Source organism: Siniperca chuatsi, linkage group LG22 (genome assembly GCF_020085105.1).
Source record: "Siniperca chuatsi isolate FFG_IHB_CAS linkage group LG22, ASM2008510v1, whole genome shotgun sequence".
NCBI lineage: Eukaryota > Metazoa > Chordata > Actinopteri > Centrarchiformes > Sinipercidae > Siniperca > Siniperca chuatsi.
Window position 1 is genome coordinate 8,221,437 of NC_058063.1, and position 19,070 is coordinate 8,240,506.

Consider the following 19,070-nt stretch of genomic DNA (forward strand, 5'->3'; position numbering starts at 1 on the left):
ACACTAAAATAAAAACACTTGTACCATTTTCCCCCCACAGCAATACAATGCTTTGCTTTTCCTATTTAAAGATGATCACCTGCCACTGGTATGTTTACACATTATCAGGATTCAATCTATTGTCTCCACCCTTGACCAGATGTTTAAAATAACACACATATGGACAATCAGTAGTACGATTTCAGCTGTGAATTTATTGATAAGAATGGTCCGATAAATAGTTTAACACAGCGTAACCAATGAATGGTTCAGAACTGCTCGACAGCCTATCAGTGCTTTATTTTCCATGTTACATATCAGTTTGTCACATAACACAAAACCAGATTAGAAATTATGTTACAGCTCCTTCAGGTAAGAGAGGAAGTACTGACTTGGAGGGGACAGGAGTGTGTTTGTTTCAAAACCAAGGGGGAACTGCTTTCATTCTGCTTGTATTTCACTATCATTTCTCAGTGAAATGGCTACACGTGGAAAGATGCAGTGCTTGAAATGTTACACAGACGTTACCAAGCCAAAGTTTCAGTAAGAAAAAACAGGTGACAAAGAAAACACAATAAATGTCAGCCATCTTTGACAAAGTCTAAAGAATCTGTCTTGAAATTGCAAGATGAACTTTTCCCCCCTTGTTTTGTTTCACTACACCTTCCACTTGCAATGTGTGACTGGTTACAACACCTCATTTTATCTAGAATTAAAATCCAAATACAGGTCAAACATGTCAAGGTACATTCAACACAATCTTTGTCTGCATCTATATTTCAACATAACATGACTGGTACTGAAGACTCTTCTATCTGCATTTGGATTTTGATGCCAATTTAAAATGGGGTTTTCTTCTTGCTTCCCCTTAGTGAGCATGGGGTCTCCCGCGGCCTCTGCCCCTGCCAGCGCCACCTGGAGGTCCATCCATGCTGCTGCGTGGGTTTGTGATCGTCTCATCGACTGACAGGATGAGGCAGGCTGCCTCTGACGCCGCTGTCAGAGCATTGATCCGCACAATGGAGGGCTCCCAGACGCAGGCAGTGAAGTTGTCTGCAATGTCCTCGTTGTTGATATCTACACCGTACCACATACCACCCTGCAGCGAGATGACAGATGAAGCACAGTTTCCTGTTCCACTTCTAAATCTGAAGGCCATAAAAGTGCCCTCATGCCATGTGCTTTATTCAAAGTGTTTTGTAGGATTATGTAAGAATGTGTTTAATTTCCTACCTGTGCGTGTTTGGCACGTAGTTTGTTCAGGATGTTGGTGGCATCAAAGCCGGCGTTGTCACACAGCTGTCTCGGGATGACCTCCAGGGCCTTGGCGTACGCTCCGATCAGCAGCTGCTGTTTTCCAGGGATGGTCCTGGAATAATCCCGCAGGTACTTGGACAGCTCCATCTCTATGGCTCCTCCACCCGCTACAACGGAGTCATTCTGGAAAGGGGTTAAATACAAATTATACTAAATTGTACCAAATATTAAACATTTGTAAAATTTGAGTAAGTGATCTCTGTGTCTATGTGATGCACCCCTCTCCTGCTGGGTTCCCAAATCACATTCCTAGTTATCTACTCCCCCCCCCAAAAGTTAAAAAAACATCAGACTCCACCATGTACAACACAGCCTGATATCTCAACATTATGCCAAACATCCAGCAGTACCATGTGACGGTGGCACCACTAGCCTCACCAGTTAGTGATGCTCGGGTCAGGGTCTTTTAATACCCGCACCCACCCCGAACCGTTATGAAAGCCAATCCGCAACGCAATGTTTCTCCAAGTTATTGATAGCTTTGAATGCTGCTTTGTAACCCGCCCAACCGAACCCATGATATTTTCTAGAAAGCTTACCCAAACCCTGCCGACCCGCGGGTTATGGGTCGACCCGTGCATCACTACTACTCGCTTAAGGCAGTCGCATACAGAATAGAGAGCTGAGGTTTATGTTAACGGCGACAACCTTTAGCAGCTAATGCTATATAGCATTTGACTTTATACTTCAGAGTCCTGAATCTTTATAACAACTCCACACAATAAGTCATATAGGTGGAATGAACGGTAACACAGTGCTGTTAATTATTATATAACATTGTGTACTCCTAATAGCTACATGTAATTAGCCCTTTTGTACTCACTGGAAAACATGCACACACACACTCCATGTGTCAACTGACCTTGATGGCTCTGCGTACGATCATGATGGCATCGTGTAGCGATCGCTCCGTCTCCTCTGTGAACTGTTCTGCTCCGCCCCTCAGGATGATGGTGCATGTCTTCGCCTTCGGGCAGCCCTTAAAGAAGTTAAACCTACAGACAGACATGGTGGGTGTGAGCTGTCATGGTGCGTGTAACAATGTTATTCTCTGAAGAGGACGGACAAAAGATTTTCACTCGTCCCTCTTACCTCTCTCCTCCAAGCTGGACCTCTTCGAAGAGTTCACACTGTCCCAGGACATTGTCTGTCAGGGCACCTACTGAGGTCTGGATGGAGCCACCGCAGGCCTGCAGGTCACATTTCACACAATCAGCATTGTTTAAGGTAATTGTAACATAAAAAAGCGTTTGTAACACACAATTGGACTCAAACAAAAAGCCCATTTTTACACTACTGAATTTTACATTCCTGTATAGATAATTTATAACACCGCTGGGGTGAGATAATAGTATAACTGCATATCTTAAAAATGGAGTAAAATGTAATTTTCTGGAAAATACTAATTGAAAGACCAACCAAATAGTTTAAAGTCACATTTTCCTTTTCTTGTTAATTAAAAGTCTAATTTTAAAAACTTTTTTATTTTTATTTTTTACTGTAAAATCAATTTTAAGCATTTGTTTAACATTTTTGTTGGCCTTTCACAATATATATGTTGGCTATTTTCAGTGAGTCTGGTGTTAACAGCACCTGAAAGCCACAACTGTGATGCAAACATTCACTGACAGTCTGGCAGGTATTCTAGTCATCCAGCTTCATCCTTTAAGAATGCAGATGTATGGTTTAAAGACATGGGGTATTCAGTGTCTGTCTCTGTATGTGTCCTACCATCATGGTCCTCCTCAGATCCTCCTCCTGCACCCTGCCAGCACAGAACAGATCTCTGTCAGCGAAGTACTGGGTGGCCACATCACCGATGGGTAACTTGGACAAAACCACCTTGGCTCCTGACTGATAGATCTTCTCTAGTTTGTCGTACAGGATGTTCCACTCTGCGTCCACAATGGCCTGGTATTCCTGCAGAAAAGGGGAAAGAAGGTAAAAATTGGTTGGGGTTTTTTTTGGTTGTTTTTTTTTTTTTTTTTTTTTTTTTTTTTTTTTACAGAGAGCAAGGAGAAACATTTCAAGGCACTTATTTCACATCCTGATGCTGTGTTGTGATCTTCATACCTCCACAGATTTCACGCGGACCTCAGCGTTATCCTTCTCAGCCTTCAGCTCCAGCTCCACATTGAGCAAAGCAATCTTTGGATTGTCATAGCGTTTAGGCTGCATCTCAAACCCGGCATAGGAGAAGGTCTTCTTGAATGCAACCCCAGCGATCAACTGGGAATCCTGTGAAATTTAAATATAAAAAAGTATGACATAGATGGATTTGGAATTTTTTTTTTAAAGACGAAAAAAGGGGAAGAGAGACAAGAGATGTTTTAAGTAAGCTTCATGTAAACCTTAAGGTGCAGCCAATTTTCGACGTTTTTAACCTTGTTTTTAATTTCTTCACCCAAATTTTCCATGACCGACCCATAAACTTGTTTCGGTTGCTGTTCGATTTTCAATTCAATTGTAAATATATAGCACCAATTCATAACAGAAGTTATCTCAATGCACTTTTCCTATAGAGCAGGTCTAGGCCATACTTTTTATAATATTATTTATAAAGACCCAACAATTCCCACCATGAGCAAGCACTTGTCAATGGAGTTGTTGTCATATCTTGTATTAAGCAATTTCAGAGGGAAGTTGCGTAAGTGGGAGTAAAAGTAAAAGATACAAACCTCGAGAGCTCCTCCCTGGACCTTCTTGATGCCGATCATCTTCAGAGACAGCAGCTCGTCCAGAGACATGACAGCATCCACCACCATTTTGGAGAAGAACTCCTTCTGACCGGCAATTAGCTTGGAGTTCAGGGCTGTGGCTGCACACTTCTCCAACAGCTGCCTCTGCTCTCTGAGAGGATAGAGGGGAAAAATACATTTGAAAATGTACAACAGGACCAGTAAAAAGCGCAATTTAACTTCAGCCTAAAAGGTGTGTTCACACCAAATGCAAATTGCATTTTTTGCGCAGTGCGAATACATACATAGTCGATACAAAGAGACGCGAATGATGCGAACATGTGAAAATCATATTTGCGCAAGTTGAAAATATTCAACTTTCAACAATTCAAAATTCGCACATATCGCAGGGGCTTTGCAGAGTGTTGTGTGGGGAGGACCAGGTTGCTGCTTGCTGACAGACAGCTTTTGAGTGCTGGGGAGCTCGGATGAGAGAGCCAGGGAGGGGAAGAGCTGGAGCTTCTGGAGGCATAAAGCCTGACCAGATTCTGCCCTGTTCCGGAGCCGTTTAACGTCCCGGTGGGAGGAGAGCTCAGAGGTTTTTTTTTTTTTTTTTTTTTTTTTTTAACTTTGGGATTAAAAAGTGGATTTATCTTCAACCTCGCTTGAGAGAGCGGAGGTGCCGACCTCAACTGTCATTATTGTAGCCGCCGTCTGTGGGCACCCAGAGCAGAGCTCTATGATAGCTACTACTTCAGATTTATACAGAGAACAGACAAAAAAGGCAATTGCTTGGAGAAAAGTAAACGAGAACTACCTGGTAAATTCTGAAAATGTGTGTCTGTTAGTTGATTACATCAGTTGTACTTTACTATGAACCAAGTCAGCACTAGCCCTGATTGATCTGAACTCCATTAAGAAAACAAGCATTTTAAAAGTTGTTTGCTTGTTGTCTTGCAGACAGACCTGACAAGGCATGAAAGCTGTAGTAAGCCAGAAAGGGTGAATATTCGTGGGTTGTATTTACTCGCATTACTCGTGTGAGTAAAATGATCTGGTAGTCAAACTCACGCGAGTAACTCCACACGAATATTCGCCTCGCCTTTGGTGTGAACACAGCAAAGGATGCAATATTAATATATTGCTCATAGGAGAGATCAAACCTCAAATGCCATGCAAATAAACTGTTGTGTGTGAAAAGGGAGCACTTACTGCTTGTCATCTTTCTTCACAGAGACGGCAATCTCCTTGATCTTGTTGACAGCGAGGTTGGTGGCGTTGCGGAACGCCCTGATGATGGTCTGAGGGTGGAGACCCTCCTCCACATACGACTTTAGCTGCTTTAGGAACTCAGCGGCCAGGAGAGTGACAGAGGTGGTGCCGTCCCCAACCTGAGGGTAATACAAAGGAAAGAAAAAGATTATGAAAACCTATTATGTTACGATGACAGTGGAGATCCTCCTGTGTTGGTGTCAGTGTAAGATTTCAATCCACAACTTTCAATCTAGTGACAGATTTCAACAGATGTTCCGCCTTAATTAAAACAGAAACGGCCTCAAACTTTGAAAAACACACACACACACTTCTCACCTCAGCATCCTGGGAGCGTGCGATGTCCACCAGGGTCTTGGCTGCAGGGTGAACCACATCCAGCAGTTTCAGGATGGTGGCTCCATCATTGGAGATTGTGGCCTTACCTGGAAAACACAATCAATCACAAATTTTTGTTAAGATGAATTTATCCTGTAATCCATTCCTTCAATCCTTGTCTACCCGTCTCTCCTCACCTCTGCCATCCACCATCAGTTTGTCCATTCCCCTGGGCCCCAAGGTGGTCCTGACAGCCTCAGCAATCACCTAAAAAAAGAAAACCCAACAGGTACATTTAGACAGATTTAAAGCATATTTAGTTAGGCACATACTACACCCAGAAAAACACACACAACCAAGGAGAGAAAAGTTGTTTTTCTGACCTGGCAGGCATTGATGTTACTGATGAGCTGGGGAACGCCCTGAGACGAGTCTGTCCCCTCCTTCAGCAGGATAACTGGTGTGGGCTGGAGAGAGAAGGGGATAAAGGAAGAGAGAGGAAGGGGTGGTTGACAGAAGAAAAAAGGAAGAGAAAAATGTAAAAGACAGAAAGTGAAGAAAGCAAGTAAGCTGAACCCAAACCACTAACTTAAAATAAGTGAGGTATACTCGAGTAGTAGTGTGGCCCGGTTATCTACAAAAATGTGAATACTGCTGGCACACCTGTGCAGCCAGCTTGCTTCTGCATGAACATCACACAACACAGAATATCAGTGTCAACAGTAGGAAGCTTGACTATGGCCAAGTTCAGTTGCAGTACAAAAGGCAAAAAAATACTATTGTGTGAATAGTAGGTAATGTGGTTTTCATTTATAAAAGAATGGCTGAGCAATCAGTTCAATGTTACTGTTCATCATGTTTCAGTGAAATCATATCGTGATAATAATCTCATATGATCATAATGTGTCATGTTGCAAAATTCAGTTGTCCAAATTAATCATACCAAGCAAACTGTAATTAAAATTAATGATTGTACATGTGTACAAACTGTGGCACATACTTCATTGTATTAAACATTGTGATTTTGCATATACTTATTGTACCACAATATCTGAACAATATTCTTATAATATAACAATATTATTGTGATATTGAGTTCAGCCATGTCATCATTACCATTTAAGGTTATAAGCTAAAATGGTAAAACACATACAGGCTGAGGCTGGTACTGTAGCTTTAGGGTGTGATGCTTTTGTTACCCATCGGACATTCAGCTGTGTGACACTGTCAAAAAGCCGGATGTCTGTTTACAGTCTGCTAATAATATTACTCATTGTAGCAGATTACATGTCATAACACCTCATCATAGCCTCACAACACATATTACTATTTTCTGATCATTAGCTAGCAGATTTTGGCAAATGACGGTCATTAACTGAGTCTGGTCTTTGTCTGTTGCTCTGCATCTGTCTGCTTCAGTCAGGCATGGCTACCAAATCTCTGAACAAATACAAATGCTGAGTGGCCGAGCAATACGTTTAAGTTAATCGGTTGTCCGGTCTAGTTCCTTTACAGTAACTTACAGAACAGTTAAAAATGTTTCCTATGCAGCCACTCATACAAAGAGGCTAAACACACAGCAGCTAATTTGATAAAAAAAAAAAAGATGACTGGCAAAGCTGCAATGACAGGCGTTAACAAAACTAATGACAGACAAATGCTTAAAACAAAGTACCCTAAATTACAAGTTCAAACTGTAAGACAACTATGCGTAGATTATCTTTTATCAATAATAGCTAACGTTAACATGTTAGCTAGCATCATCGTTACGTATCCGCCCATTGATACCGGCTAATACTACGAAGCTAACACGGTCTGACTAACGATACATTTAAAAATTATTTTCACAAAATAATTGCTTCCCAAGACCGCCAAAAGGGAGCCATCTATATTAACACTAATCCAGATGCAAATGCTCGCAGACAAACTGAAGGATGGACATGGATTATACATTTGAGTTTGGGGCATGGATGCTAACTCACTCACCATCATCTTTGCAGTTCCTTCGAGAAGCTTTCCACCGACATCCAATCCCACAATGCTTTTCGGAATCACGAACTGCTGGGGGTGCGTTCATGAACATAATGCAGCGTTTTGTCAACGATATGAACTAAAACACAGACTTATTGATGAACAAGCTTCTTTTGTGCAATCGAATACTGTTAGTATAAATCACCAGTATGGAGCGTTCAATATTTGATCAATAAATAGGACATTATGAAATAAACAATCGTATGAATAAATTGTATAAAACATGTAAATAAACCAAAAAATTGTGACAGAAATGTAAGAAATGATTCAAACTCAACTCATTTTTATATGTTGCCCCAGGGAAGGTTTGGATGATACGGTATATCATCAAATATCGATATCATGGTATTCTGCAAAGTGGTACAGGGTTACGATCTTTTATATTCTGAAAGCTCCTGCAAGCGTCCCAAAGTATTGTCACAATAATAATGGTGAGATTTGTTTGATTTTGTTAAACAAATTCCTCAAATGTCAATGATTTCTTTCCTAGTAGGTTATATTATATTAGCGAAACCTGTTGTCACATTGAGGAAAGCATTGCTGTATGGAAAGTTGTCATCAGCACACAAACATGCTCAGACTTTCATGTGACATCATTTTCATGTCACTATCCGTTAACATGACATATGGAGCTTGCAGTCTGTGACTTTGCATACTGCGAGGGAAACAAAACAGAACACACAGCAGTACGCTCTGAAAATGTGCATTTCTTACAAGTACAGTGATCCAGTCGGGCTGTGTATTTGTAGAAGATGAGCTAATAAGTTTCATTCAACCATATAATTGTTTTGGATTTGGTGTGTTCACTTCCAAATGGTGCTATTACATTCCCTGCATCAACATAGCAGTAAAATGTGCCAAAAGTTTGGTGCGCATTCCTCTGAAAGCCCACGTTAAATGATGTTTTGACCCATCATTAGGCCCTGCAGTGGGTATCAGGCTCTGCTGTCATAAATCTACTAGGCCCCATGACAGGCGACACCATTCTCCAGCCCTGACCTAACTTTCATTTAAGCTGCCTTTAACTCCTGCTCTCACCCGAGCAAAGAGCAGATACTCTGCAGCTTGACCCGGCCTTAAATCTACATTCTATCTGCTTAGGGTAAACTGGCTTGATAGGCATCCCTACTTATCTAGCTCCACTAGTCTTACAAATAGTTATATCAGATAACTTTTCACACCATTCTCAGACCGATCAGTACATACCTTAAGTCACTGTGCTGCAATTGGTTTTATGCAACAGTGTGCATATGTGCATGCTGAAATATCTAAATAAATGAAAATGTGCTAAAAACAATTCAGGAAACACTTGAACTGAGTTTTTGTAATGTTTTGAGAACAGACAGGCTGCAGAAGGTGACCATGATCAGGCCTGGGAGGAACACCACACACACTGTGATGGAAGAGCGCTCAACAAGAGCAGTTGAAGCCACGAGGATATGAATGCTCCATGAGACTCCCAAATATCCCCATCTGTACTGATGCGCTTTGAACTGCTGGAAGGAGGAAGGAACAGAGAGGAGAGTCCACATGTTTCCCGCAGACAAAAATGACCATTAAAGGGGTACTGCAGCAATTTATCATTGCACTTCCATAAAGTTTGGGGGACTGGCGAGAGACCGATTAAAAAGGAACGGTCAAAATTGATGCAGCAGAGGCCGAGATATTCTGTTAATCAGACAATCTGACATTGTGTTCAGGTCAGCCATTTTCTGTTTTCTGAGGGCGGTACTTCAGTTGTGACTAACGCTGCATTTGCAGTTGCTAGGAAGAGTTAGTGTCTGTCATGCCGATCAAAGTCGACGTACAACAACCTGTATACCTGCGTCAGTCTCATCCACGCTCGTCGCTATTTTTGTAGCTGTTTTTTTTGTCACTGTCGTTTCTTTTTTAAATATTTGCACATTTTTGCTTTCATTAGATAGAACACAGTAGAGACAGACAGGAAATGAGGCGAGAGAGAGAGAGAGAGAGTGGGAACGACATAACTAAAATGGCCCCCTGCATGACTTTAACCGGGACAGTGCTATCACATGGTTAAGGCTTGTCTACTCCCTGAATGTATCTGACGAAACATACTTAGTCCCGCCTAACTAAACTCTAACTGGCTCGGTTGCTTTTTCAAGAGAGGAAACGGCACCGATGAGCACCACACCAGACCCTTTTTAACCACTGTGGATGGTAATTCAGAGGTCTGGAACCTGGCTACCAGTTTGTAACACAAACTGTTAATTGTTTCGGGGGGTTTTATCCAGCAGCATTTTCTCAGACTTGACAAAGTTCCTCCAGAGTCCAGTAACTAATTTTCCTCCAGTAAATTAGTTTAGTAAATAATAAAGCTGTAACAAAACTGGATGAAGACAAAAAAAAAGGAAAATAAAGGTTTGCAAGAACTGGTTTTAACAAGGAGGATAAGGATAATCCGAAAAAATAATAACTCTAGGCTTTTTTATTCTTTTATTAGATCATTTCATTGAAGATGCATGCAATGTAGTGACATAGCATGTACAGCCATTTGGAACACAATTGTTGTACATGCTACATTCCACCAAAATGTGAGAAAATATTTACCTTTTCCTGAGGATGGGACAGATGAGCCAGAGGTTCTCAAACGAGGAACTCAAAGCAGTAGGTGGTGAAGAGGATGAGGAGGCCTGCCGAAGGTTCTCCTAATTTGCCAGCACCTTCATCATCATAAGTATCACACTCTGTCCAGTAATACCCTGAAGCTGGGGAAGAAGAGTTTAATGTTCATACTGCAGGGGAAGAAGGAAGCAGTGAGAGGAGAAAGAGATACAGACCCACAGAGACCATGGCTGTTGTCCCAGTTCTCAAATCTGCTCAGAAATGGGGTGAAATGGTCCAGTGATGACATTAATTTGATACTGGAAGATAATAAACTATCAGGATAACATGATCTTGTGACTTTTGTCTAGTTGTACTTATTAGGAGTGGAACAAGCTGATAGATTTTCACAGTTTCAAACCTCTTTTTTTATAGTTAAAGTACAATGGCAAACCAGGAGGTAGATCATTTGTGCATGACAGTGACAATTTATCCATAAATTATGAATGTACAGTAAAGTAGCTGTAACAAACCTCTCAGTGTGCAGTGTGAGTGGCGCTCTGAAGGCAGCTGGGTTTGTTCCAACTGTCGAGGGTTCATTTGAAAAAGCTGCTGCCTTCAGAAACACTTAGCATGACAGATGCCATGCAGATTTGCATGAAAATGACATGAAACCAACGCATAGCGTGTACCGTACTGTATGCTGTGAGCCTACTGCATATACCTCACATGTGTTTTTGATCTTCAAGGTCTGCTATAAGTAAAATTTTTTCAGCTCAAACAGTGGGGACTGGACAATTCTGTCATATACTCTTCTGTGGAAGAACAGACTGATCTGCCAATGGGAATGTAGCTATCTAAAATAATTTGATTTGTACTATTAGACCAAATAACATAAGAGTTAAGAAATTAGGGTGTTTTTTTTTTTTTTTATAAGATTGGAAGCCCTTTCTTGATTATGTGTAAATTGTCCCATTGGAAAAAAAAAAATCAACGATAGCCAATTTGATGATGAGATATATTAACTTTTGTTTTCACTCACAGGTAAGGCAAATTTCTTTGTAGAGTACCGTTCAACAACAAGGCAAAGTGCTTTACATAAAACATAAAGAGGCATTAAGAAAATACATAAAAGAAACAGGGAAACATAAAAAAACACCTTTTTAAAAGTAAAATAAGCTTAAAATAAACTAAAATTTAATAAAAGAATAAAAAATAGCAGTGCAGTTACAGTACAGTGCAAGATATGAATACATAGCCACAAATTTAGAAGTGGTGACAAATGTTCTTGAATGCAGCTTTTGATACGTCTCGCAGCTGTGCTGAATGTACAACTCTGATTGGCTTGCGGCTTGTGAGTTGCAACCTGCATTGTGCTCGATATCAGTATCAGCATGTATTACATGGGCGGACCTGTCGTTCTGCTGTATATTCAATAGAGCAGACCCCACCCATACAGATACTCTCAACAACAAATCACGCGCTCACAATCTTTTACCAAGAACTCGCGCGGAGTTTAGATATTGTACACAGACCTGTGGCGGGAGACGTTGAACAGATCAGGATAGAAACGATTTCGTTGTTTTGATATTTAAAATAGGATCACAATAAAGTAGGATAGCAGAAAGAGTTGTGACAATAAACGCCTTTACTGGAGGACAACGCAAAGATGGATAATTTCGGAATATATGCGGTTTTCGGAGTAAACGGTCCGCCTCAAAGGCTGTTAAGGTAACTTACGATAAACGAATGTAGAACAGTGACGTTAACGAACAGTAGCGTTAACGTTAGCTAGTTGCTCACCTTGAAACATGTCTGCGAGCCTTAATGTATCTGAACCGCAGCTCAAGCGTTGTTTAAATAACGTGTAAGGAATGGTCACTAGCTCACGTCTTAAACCTTTATCTGTTGCTCCTCATTGGCGCCAATTAAAATTAGCCGTGTTTCTAGAGAAGGAAACGTCGGCTAGCCCCTCCGTTTTTGTGAAACACATGCCAATAAATCCATCTTTAGCCTAATTTTCTGGATAGCAAGATAGACCACTATTGTCTTATTTCTTTGTTTTTTTTTATCGTGTCAGTGTTGAAGGTTCGTGCAGGGTGTCGGTTGCTGTTCCCCCAAGTGTCCGCCAGGTGGTGCTGTTCAGCAGCGGGCCGTGGGGGGACATTATCTGCGTCGACGCGGAGCTCAACGATGCTGATCGGATACCCATCACCATCGGAAAACTGACTCCATATAACAAGTAGGTTGACTCTCAGGGTTTTGTCCCCATGATATCATTATGACTGCTTATTTATATAGTTAACAGTGTTGTGATATTTCTGCATGCTGTCCTGTGCTGTCATCAAATCAGAATATAAATAGTCTGATTTCATGAGTAAGCTTTCATTATGACCTCCAGGTGCCTGTCATGGGAGCAGTGGGAAGAGGAGACATGGACAGACAGCGTCACACTGAATGTCACTCTGGAAGGAGGAAACCTGGTAAATATAGAACAAACCCTAAGATTCAGTACTAAATGGCATGCTGGGAATAGCCAAACAAACAGCCATGAGAACTTGGTATTCTGTTGTTCCAGCTAATAGCCAAGCCTTGAGACAATAAGCATGGAAATATAACACAGTATTCCTTAGGCAGTAAGTCAATATATCCTTTTATAGTCTTCATTTTTAATTAAAGAAGTGAATACTGATTAAAATCTATAAGTCTGTTCCTACACAAGGATTCATGAATCTTGTATATATTTTTTTCCCTCAGGTAAAAGCAGATTGGTCAGAGCCAGAGCTCATCCTGGCTGTGAAGGAATACACACCAAAGGTAATCTGTGTGAATGAAATACTAATACTAGTATTGTAGTAGTAGTTTGTGTTGCAGCGTTGTATTCTGGTCTATCGAGGCTAATGTCAGAAGAGAAATTGGTTCATCTTGTTTGCCTACAGTGATTGTTTTTTCCTGTTATGACTGTTGAATATTCATGCAGAAATTCTGAGGGACTGACACGGAAATCGGACCCATAGATGAATGACACATTACTGATAGCTGTTTTTGTAACAGCTTCCCTTCCCAGTTTACTCTTTAAGGCATATTTCAAACATTAAGTATTCGCTCAATGATAAATGACACAGACTGTTCCGACCGTCCCAGGACACTGTGGCTCCCCTCAGGGCCCGGGAGCTCAACGGCAAGAGGAAGAGAGGGCGAACGTCAGAGGAAGACGGTGACGAGAATAATGTGACGAAGAGAGGGGAAGAAGAGAACGTGTGTCCAAATGTTACCGTGGAGAAGACCACGCCTGTGCGAAAGGCCAGAGGTCAAACCAAAGGGGGCCAGAAGCTGTTCAGCAGTGGAGGAGATGCAACAAAGATGAAGGGAACAGGTGAGAGAGGCAGCATGTTGTGTGTAAAATGAGAATGCTGTCGTTTATGATGTCCAATCCATGACTTCACATCACTGTGTACCAAATCAGCAAAAATCCATCTTTATTTATACATGAGATAGCATAAAGAGTTTTGTGGATGGAATGCAACCAAAAAGATGTCTTAATGCCTGTGTGTGTATTTGCTAGAGGTGGTAAGAGTGTTTGTTTAAAAAAAAAAAAAGTATTTGTGAGTGTGTAAGCCAGAATGGTATAGCAAATCATAATTAGTGTTAGAGACACTCCCGTGGCTCAGTGTGGAGGAGTAAAGCATTTCTTTGTGTACTGTCTCTTCTATCAAAGCTCCTTTCCTCTCTCCTTTCTACAGCTAATGAAGCGCAGGGGATTGTGGGAAGAACGCCTCCTCAGAGCGCAGCCAGGACGAAGAGTAGGCAGGCCAAGACTCCCACACACAGTGAGTTTGTGCATAACATTTTAGATGTTTTTTTTATCTTATTGTCATATTTATTCACTTTTCAGTTCCATAGCTGGTACTTTGATGCACATCGCCCACCTGAGTTCACAGAATGATGATATTTGTTTGTGTAGTGAGATGTGTTCAGTGCAGGAATGTAACATAAATTTGAACAGGCCATGACGCATTCCAAGTGTTTGTAGGTTACAGCTACCTGGGTAGCATTGTTAGAAAATATCCTTATTCGCTTTCTTACCAACAGTTAGACGAGAAGCTCAATACCACTCTCATATCTGTCCGTCACACACGAAGCTGGAGCCAGGAGCTTAGCATAAAGACTGGAAACAGGGGGAAACTGTTAGCCTAGCTCTGTCCAAAGATAACAGATCCATCTACCAGCACCTCTAAAACTCACTAATTAACAACCTACGAACCCCCCCGAGTCTTGTCTCATGGAACAGATACTTTTTTACTAGCACTTGTATTGATCCATGCGACCCGTAATATTTTACTCTCTGAAGGTCAACACACACTGGAGCCGTATGACACGTGTCAAAATAGGCGGCGTCTTCTGTTCCATCTGTGCGTCAGGATTGGCCACTGTCTTATTTCACATCAACTCTCCAGAAAAGGAGCAATTTTAACCACATTCGCTCCTCGGATCGGCAAATCCCAGCCACTGCACTCTGACTATTCCTATCTACTTCTTTACGCGACTACTGTTTGACTGGTGCATCTGATGTGAACTTTGGGTTCAAGGTCTTTGAAATGTTCTCTACCCTCTATCCTGAGGTTGTGTGTGAGACATTAACACTTAAAATAACAAACCTCTGGTTTTCCTGCAGGCCCATTGGTCAGCCCGTCAGGCCGCTGGGGTCAGACTCTATGTCCCATCGATTCTCAGACAGCTATTCTGATTGGAGGGCAGGGAGCCAGGATGCAGTTCTGTAAAGATCCCATGTGGAAGCTCTGCACAGGTCAGTCAGTCATAAACAACATTTTGGAATCTGTTTCATATTAGGCTCCAATGAGAGTTGTGTTTTAAGGGGGTTTTAGTTTCCGGTGGGTCCATGTCAGAGTGAGTGTTCTTGTCTCTGTCCAACAGAGGACATGTCCTGGGTTGCAGCAGAGACTCTGGCAGAGGGTCCAACACCAGAGGCCAGGATCGGCCACACAGCCATCTACGACCCGGACTCAAGACGGATCTTTGTGTTTGGAGGCTCTAAGAACAAGAAGTGGTTCAACGACGTTCACATCCTCGACACACAAAGCTGGAAGTGGACCATGGTGGAGGTGTGTGTGTGTGTGTGTGTGTGTGTGTGTGTGTGTGTGTGTGTGTGTGTGTGTGTGTGTGTGTTTTGCATGTTTTAACTCCACAAGTCAATTTTTGCCGCTCTTCATGTCCTCCTCCCCTCTCTCGTCTCCTTCAGGCTCAGGGTAAGGTTCCTCCTCTGGCCTACCACAGCTGCAGCATGTTTCGGGGTGAACTGTTTGTGCTGGGAGGGGTGTTTCCTCGTCCAAACCCGGAGCCCGACGGCTGCAGTGACTCACTGTATATCTTCGATCCAAACCTCTCCATCTGGTACCAGCCTATTGTAACTGGCGACACACCCTCCCCCCGCTCAGGGTAAGATGGTTTGATCCAAATGTCAGTCCTTCTTTCACAAACATACGCACATTTAATCACTTCATTTTCTCCCGGTCTTATACTTCCTCTTTGTTTCTCTTTCAGTCACTCTGCATGTGTGATGCAGCAGAGGAAGATCTATGTATTTGGTGGATGGGACACTCCTGTCTGCTACAATGACATGTACATGTTAGACCTAGGTAAGCCACACACCCGCTGGTTTTCATTGGAAATCCCTGGTTTCATGCACGCACATATACTGTATCCTGATACAGGTGTAAATACGTAGCACTGCATGTATTATTGAAACTGAAATGTGTTTGTGTTTCTTAGGTCTGATGGATTTTTCCGCTGTAAAAACAACTGGGAAAGCCCCCTCTCCTCGAAGGTACACAACCAAACAAAATGTATCAGACACACTGATTATCAAAAACTGTCAATAACCAAAAGCTGGTATTGGATGTCTGGTCAGGTTCATAATCTTTTTTTATTTATTCTTTGATTAGATAGTTCTTGATTTACATCAGAATTTTGCCAATTTTAGACTTTTATTTAGGCAAAGTTCTTGTGTTTATTTTTGTAGAAATGCATATATTCCTCAAAATAAGGTTTTGATAATCGTCTTGCTATCAGTACCATAACTCAGATTTTATCTGTACTGGTATCAAGAAGTTTCAAACAATATCAAGTCTCATTTGCAGCACTTGTGTATTTAGTGTGTGTATGTGTGTGTGTTTTCCAGCTGGCATGGCAGTGCTGTGCTCTCAGACACTAAGTTCCTGATCCACGGGGGTTACAACGGAAACAACGCTCTCAGTGACACCTTCATCTTTGATATAGGTGAGAGGCATATTTTTTTATGCAAAAGAGTCCAGAACGCATGTCGAGGAATCAAACGATTGTTTTCATTATCTATTCATCTGTCTATTATTTTTCAGTTAATCCTGTAGTCTATAAAATGAACAACAGTCCAAAACCCAAAAATATTTAGTTTACAGTGATGAGGGGAAAAAATGGAGAAAAGCAGCAAATCCTCACATTTGAGAATCTGAAAACATCAAATGTTTTTCTTACAATTTCTTATAAAGCAATAACCAGTCTGGTAGTAAAAAAAAAAAAGTATCGAAAAGAATGTGTGAATTTACAGAAATTGCACAGTGAATATGGTGGCCTTGTACAGTACATGGGTACATAAGGTAGTGTGGCCTGTAGACTAGCATTACGACCAGGGCTGCAGCTAAAAATGTATAGAATTATCGATTAATCCGGTGATTGTTTTCGTCCTATATAAGTAATCAATTAATCGTTTGATCTATAAAATGTTAGAAAACAGTGAAAAATGGCCAGAAAACTAAAGAGACCAGAAAAAATCATATTACAGAAGCTGGAACCAGAGAATTTAGGCTTCTTTTTTTTTTTTTTTTTTTAATGCCACAAAAGGATTAATCGCTAATCAAAAAGGTTGCTGACTGACTGAGCAATTAATCAACTAATCGCTGCAGCTCTAATTACAAAACAAAGATTACATTATTATACTTGTTACATTATAGATTTTACATTATTAAACTAATCACTATATCTTTGTTTTATTGGCTCAGACACCAACAGCTGGACGGAGGTGACACTCCCGCAGCTGTCTGTCCCCAGGGCGGGGCACTCCCTCATCACCATGGAGACAGCCGGTCACCACCGTTTCTCAGAGGAGGATGAAGATGTGGACATGGGCTCCGTCAGCAGAACTCTGCTGGTGTTCGGAGGCGGAGACAACGAGGGCAACTTCTACTCCGACCTGACGACTGTCGCTGCGGAGGAGCTGCTCGGTGCAATTTAAAGAGCGAGTCAGCTGAATCCTCACTCCCTGACTGGATGGGAAGCTATTTTAACACCTACAGACTCTTTATTATTTATATTCCTATAGTTTGTCTTTGTTTCCTGTTGTTGTTGTTGTTATTGTTTCAGCCCTCTCTTCTTTCAGTTAGGTTTGTGCTTTGAAAGGTTTTTTTATTATAGTATGGGAAAATGTGCATGTACGATGTACAATTTGGGCATTTCATGAATACAGATCTCAAAAGCTAAACTGCCATTTTTCCTTCAAACATTTCAGATTATTTTAGTCATTAAGCACATTCAAATTTTTATGTGCGAAGTTTAAAGCTTTTCGAGTTCTTCCTCAGGTAAAATGTATTTTTATTTTTGATTAATTTAGCTGTGCCTTTTTTCTTTTATTTCAGTAGCCCTGATATTTGGAACATGTTGCCTCTGGAAAGCTGCACGTGGGTTAAATGTCTTTCGTTATCTTCAAAATCATGGTACTTTGTAATCATCACCAAACTTCTGTGCGTGCTTTAGTGAGGGAAAAAAATCTCAATTCATGTTCCTGTGCTGTTCCATTTTGCACTTGGCTTCTGTCTTTACTTAATAAACATTTGATTTTCTACACTGTCTTTTTAAACAAAATCTTCTTCTCAATGACATCTCTATAAAGAAAGTAAGCCACGTGTGCAGAGATGTAGAGACAGTTAAACCCACTTAGACTCGACTTTGACAACCTGTTCCATTTGCAGACCTTGCAACACCTTTTTAGTCTGACTTAAAACGGTAGCATCAAACTGATGTCATTTAAATGAGGTTTGACATGTTAAACAGAAAGGCCCAGTAATAACATCCCTGGTAACTCAACACTATCATGAGCTAATGTCAGACTAGCAGAGTAACACTGATGTTATCTTCAAAGAGCCAGAGCTAAATGGAGACATTTTAATAAAAGATTAGTGGAGCTCAAGAGGGATTATCTTTCTTTTTCGTTTCTGCCAGATTGCTGATAAAAGTGTCATGAATGTGGCTGTTTTTTAACTTTTAACATTTTCATTGGATTACAGCCAGCCTCTTTGGTAACAGCAGGTTTGCACAAGTCTGTTAAAGCCCACTTATTTAATGTACGAAACCATCGGCATATTAAATGTTTCCATATCTGTTCAATCCCCAGAGCAGAAATCGTACTATAGGGCAACATATGACCACTCCCAAATAAAGATGGAGCTATCCTGGAATGTGTATTTTATTTAAAAAAAAAGATGAGACGTCCAAGCAGGAACACATTTATTAGTGACATCTGTTTAAAAAAAAAGATCATTTGGCCTGAAGAAGTGCAACCTGACTCTTGACATAAGCACCAACAGAAGACAGAGAGAGCCTATTATCATACTGGCTGCTTTGTTGTGGCGAATGATTTAACATCAAAACACATCTTTGCCAGCAAATACCAAAAAAAGGGGAAAAAATACTTTTTTTGGTATCTTACTAGAAAACAGACTGGCAAAATCAGTTGGAGGCCATAAAGTTTCACCTACTCTGTTGGCATTTCCTCTGGCGATGCAAAGGAAAGACTGGCTTCCTCAAACTTTTCAATCAAAAACAAATCAGTTTCCTCATTTCCCTTTAAGACTTGTGGAT

General features: G+C 41.1%; 2 protein-coding genes across 2 annotated transcripts; one reads left to right on the plus strand and one right to left on the minus strand.

Moving 5' to 3' along the window:
- Positions 1-174: 174 nt before the first annotated feature.
- cct7 (chaperonin containing TCP1, subunit 7 (eta)) lies at positions 175-7,624 on the minus strand. Its single transcript, XM_044182853.1, has 12 exons — positions 7,551-7,624; positions 5,948-6,031; positions 5,762-5,831; positions 5,565-5,671; positions 5,187-5,365; positions 3,975-4,146; positions 3,370-3,534; positions 3,028-3,216; positions 2,389-2,486; positions 2,159-2,291; positions 1,213-1,419; positions 175-1,078 (listed from the first exon to the last, which is right to left on the minus strand). Exons 1-12 carry the CDS (start codon positions 7,554-7,556, stop codon positions 848-850), a joined length of 1,641 nt encoding a protein of 546 aa, XP_044038788.1. The 5' UTR covers positions 7,557-7,624; the 3' UTR covers positions 175-847.
- A 4,004-nt stretch (positions 7,625-11,628) lies between these two features.
- LOC122869662 (kelch repeat-containing protein) lies at positions 11,629-18,054 on the plus strand. Its single transcript, XM_044182852.1, has 13 exons — positions 11,629-11,891; positions 12,241-12,402; positions 12,562-12,643; positions 12,918-12,977; positions 13,305-13,536; positions 13,904-13,990; positions 14,836-14,967; positions 15,096-15,283; positions 15,421-15,617; positions 15,723-15,817; positions 15,951-16,005; positions 16,360-16,457; positions 17,216-18,054. Exons 1-13 carry the CDS (start codon positions 11,830-11,832, stop codon positions 17,446-17,448), a joined length of 1,683 nt encoding a protein of 560 aa, XP_044038787.1. The 5' UTR covers positions 11,629-11,829; the 3' UTR covers positions 17,449-18,054.
- The last annotated feature ends 1,016 nt before the right edge of the window (positions 18,055-19,070 follow it).

Coding starts and splice junctions, on each gene's coding strand:
- cct7 (XM_044182853.1), bottom strand. Junction 2,292..2,388: donor GTCCAGCTTGGAGGAGAGAG/GTAAGAGGGACG, acceptor GTCTGTCTGTAG/GTTTAACTTCTTTAAGGGCT. Junction 1,420..2,158: donor TCGTACGCAGAGCCATCAAG/GTCAGTTGACAC, acceptor ACCCCTTTCCAG/AATGACTCCGTTGTAGCGGG.
- LOC122869662 (XM_044182852.1), top strand. CDS start 11,830: ATGGATAATTTCGGAATATATGCGGTTTTCGGAGTAAACGGTCCGCCT. Junction 11,892..12,240: donor CCGCCTCAAAGGCTGTTAAG/GTAACTTACGAT, acceptor TTATCGTGTCAG/TGTTGAAGGTTCGTGCAGGG. Junction 12,403..12,561: donor AAACTGACTCCATATAACAA/GTAGGTTGACTC, acceptor TATGACCTCCAG/GTGCCTGTCATGGGAGCAGT.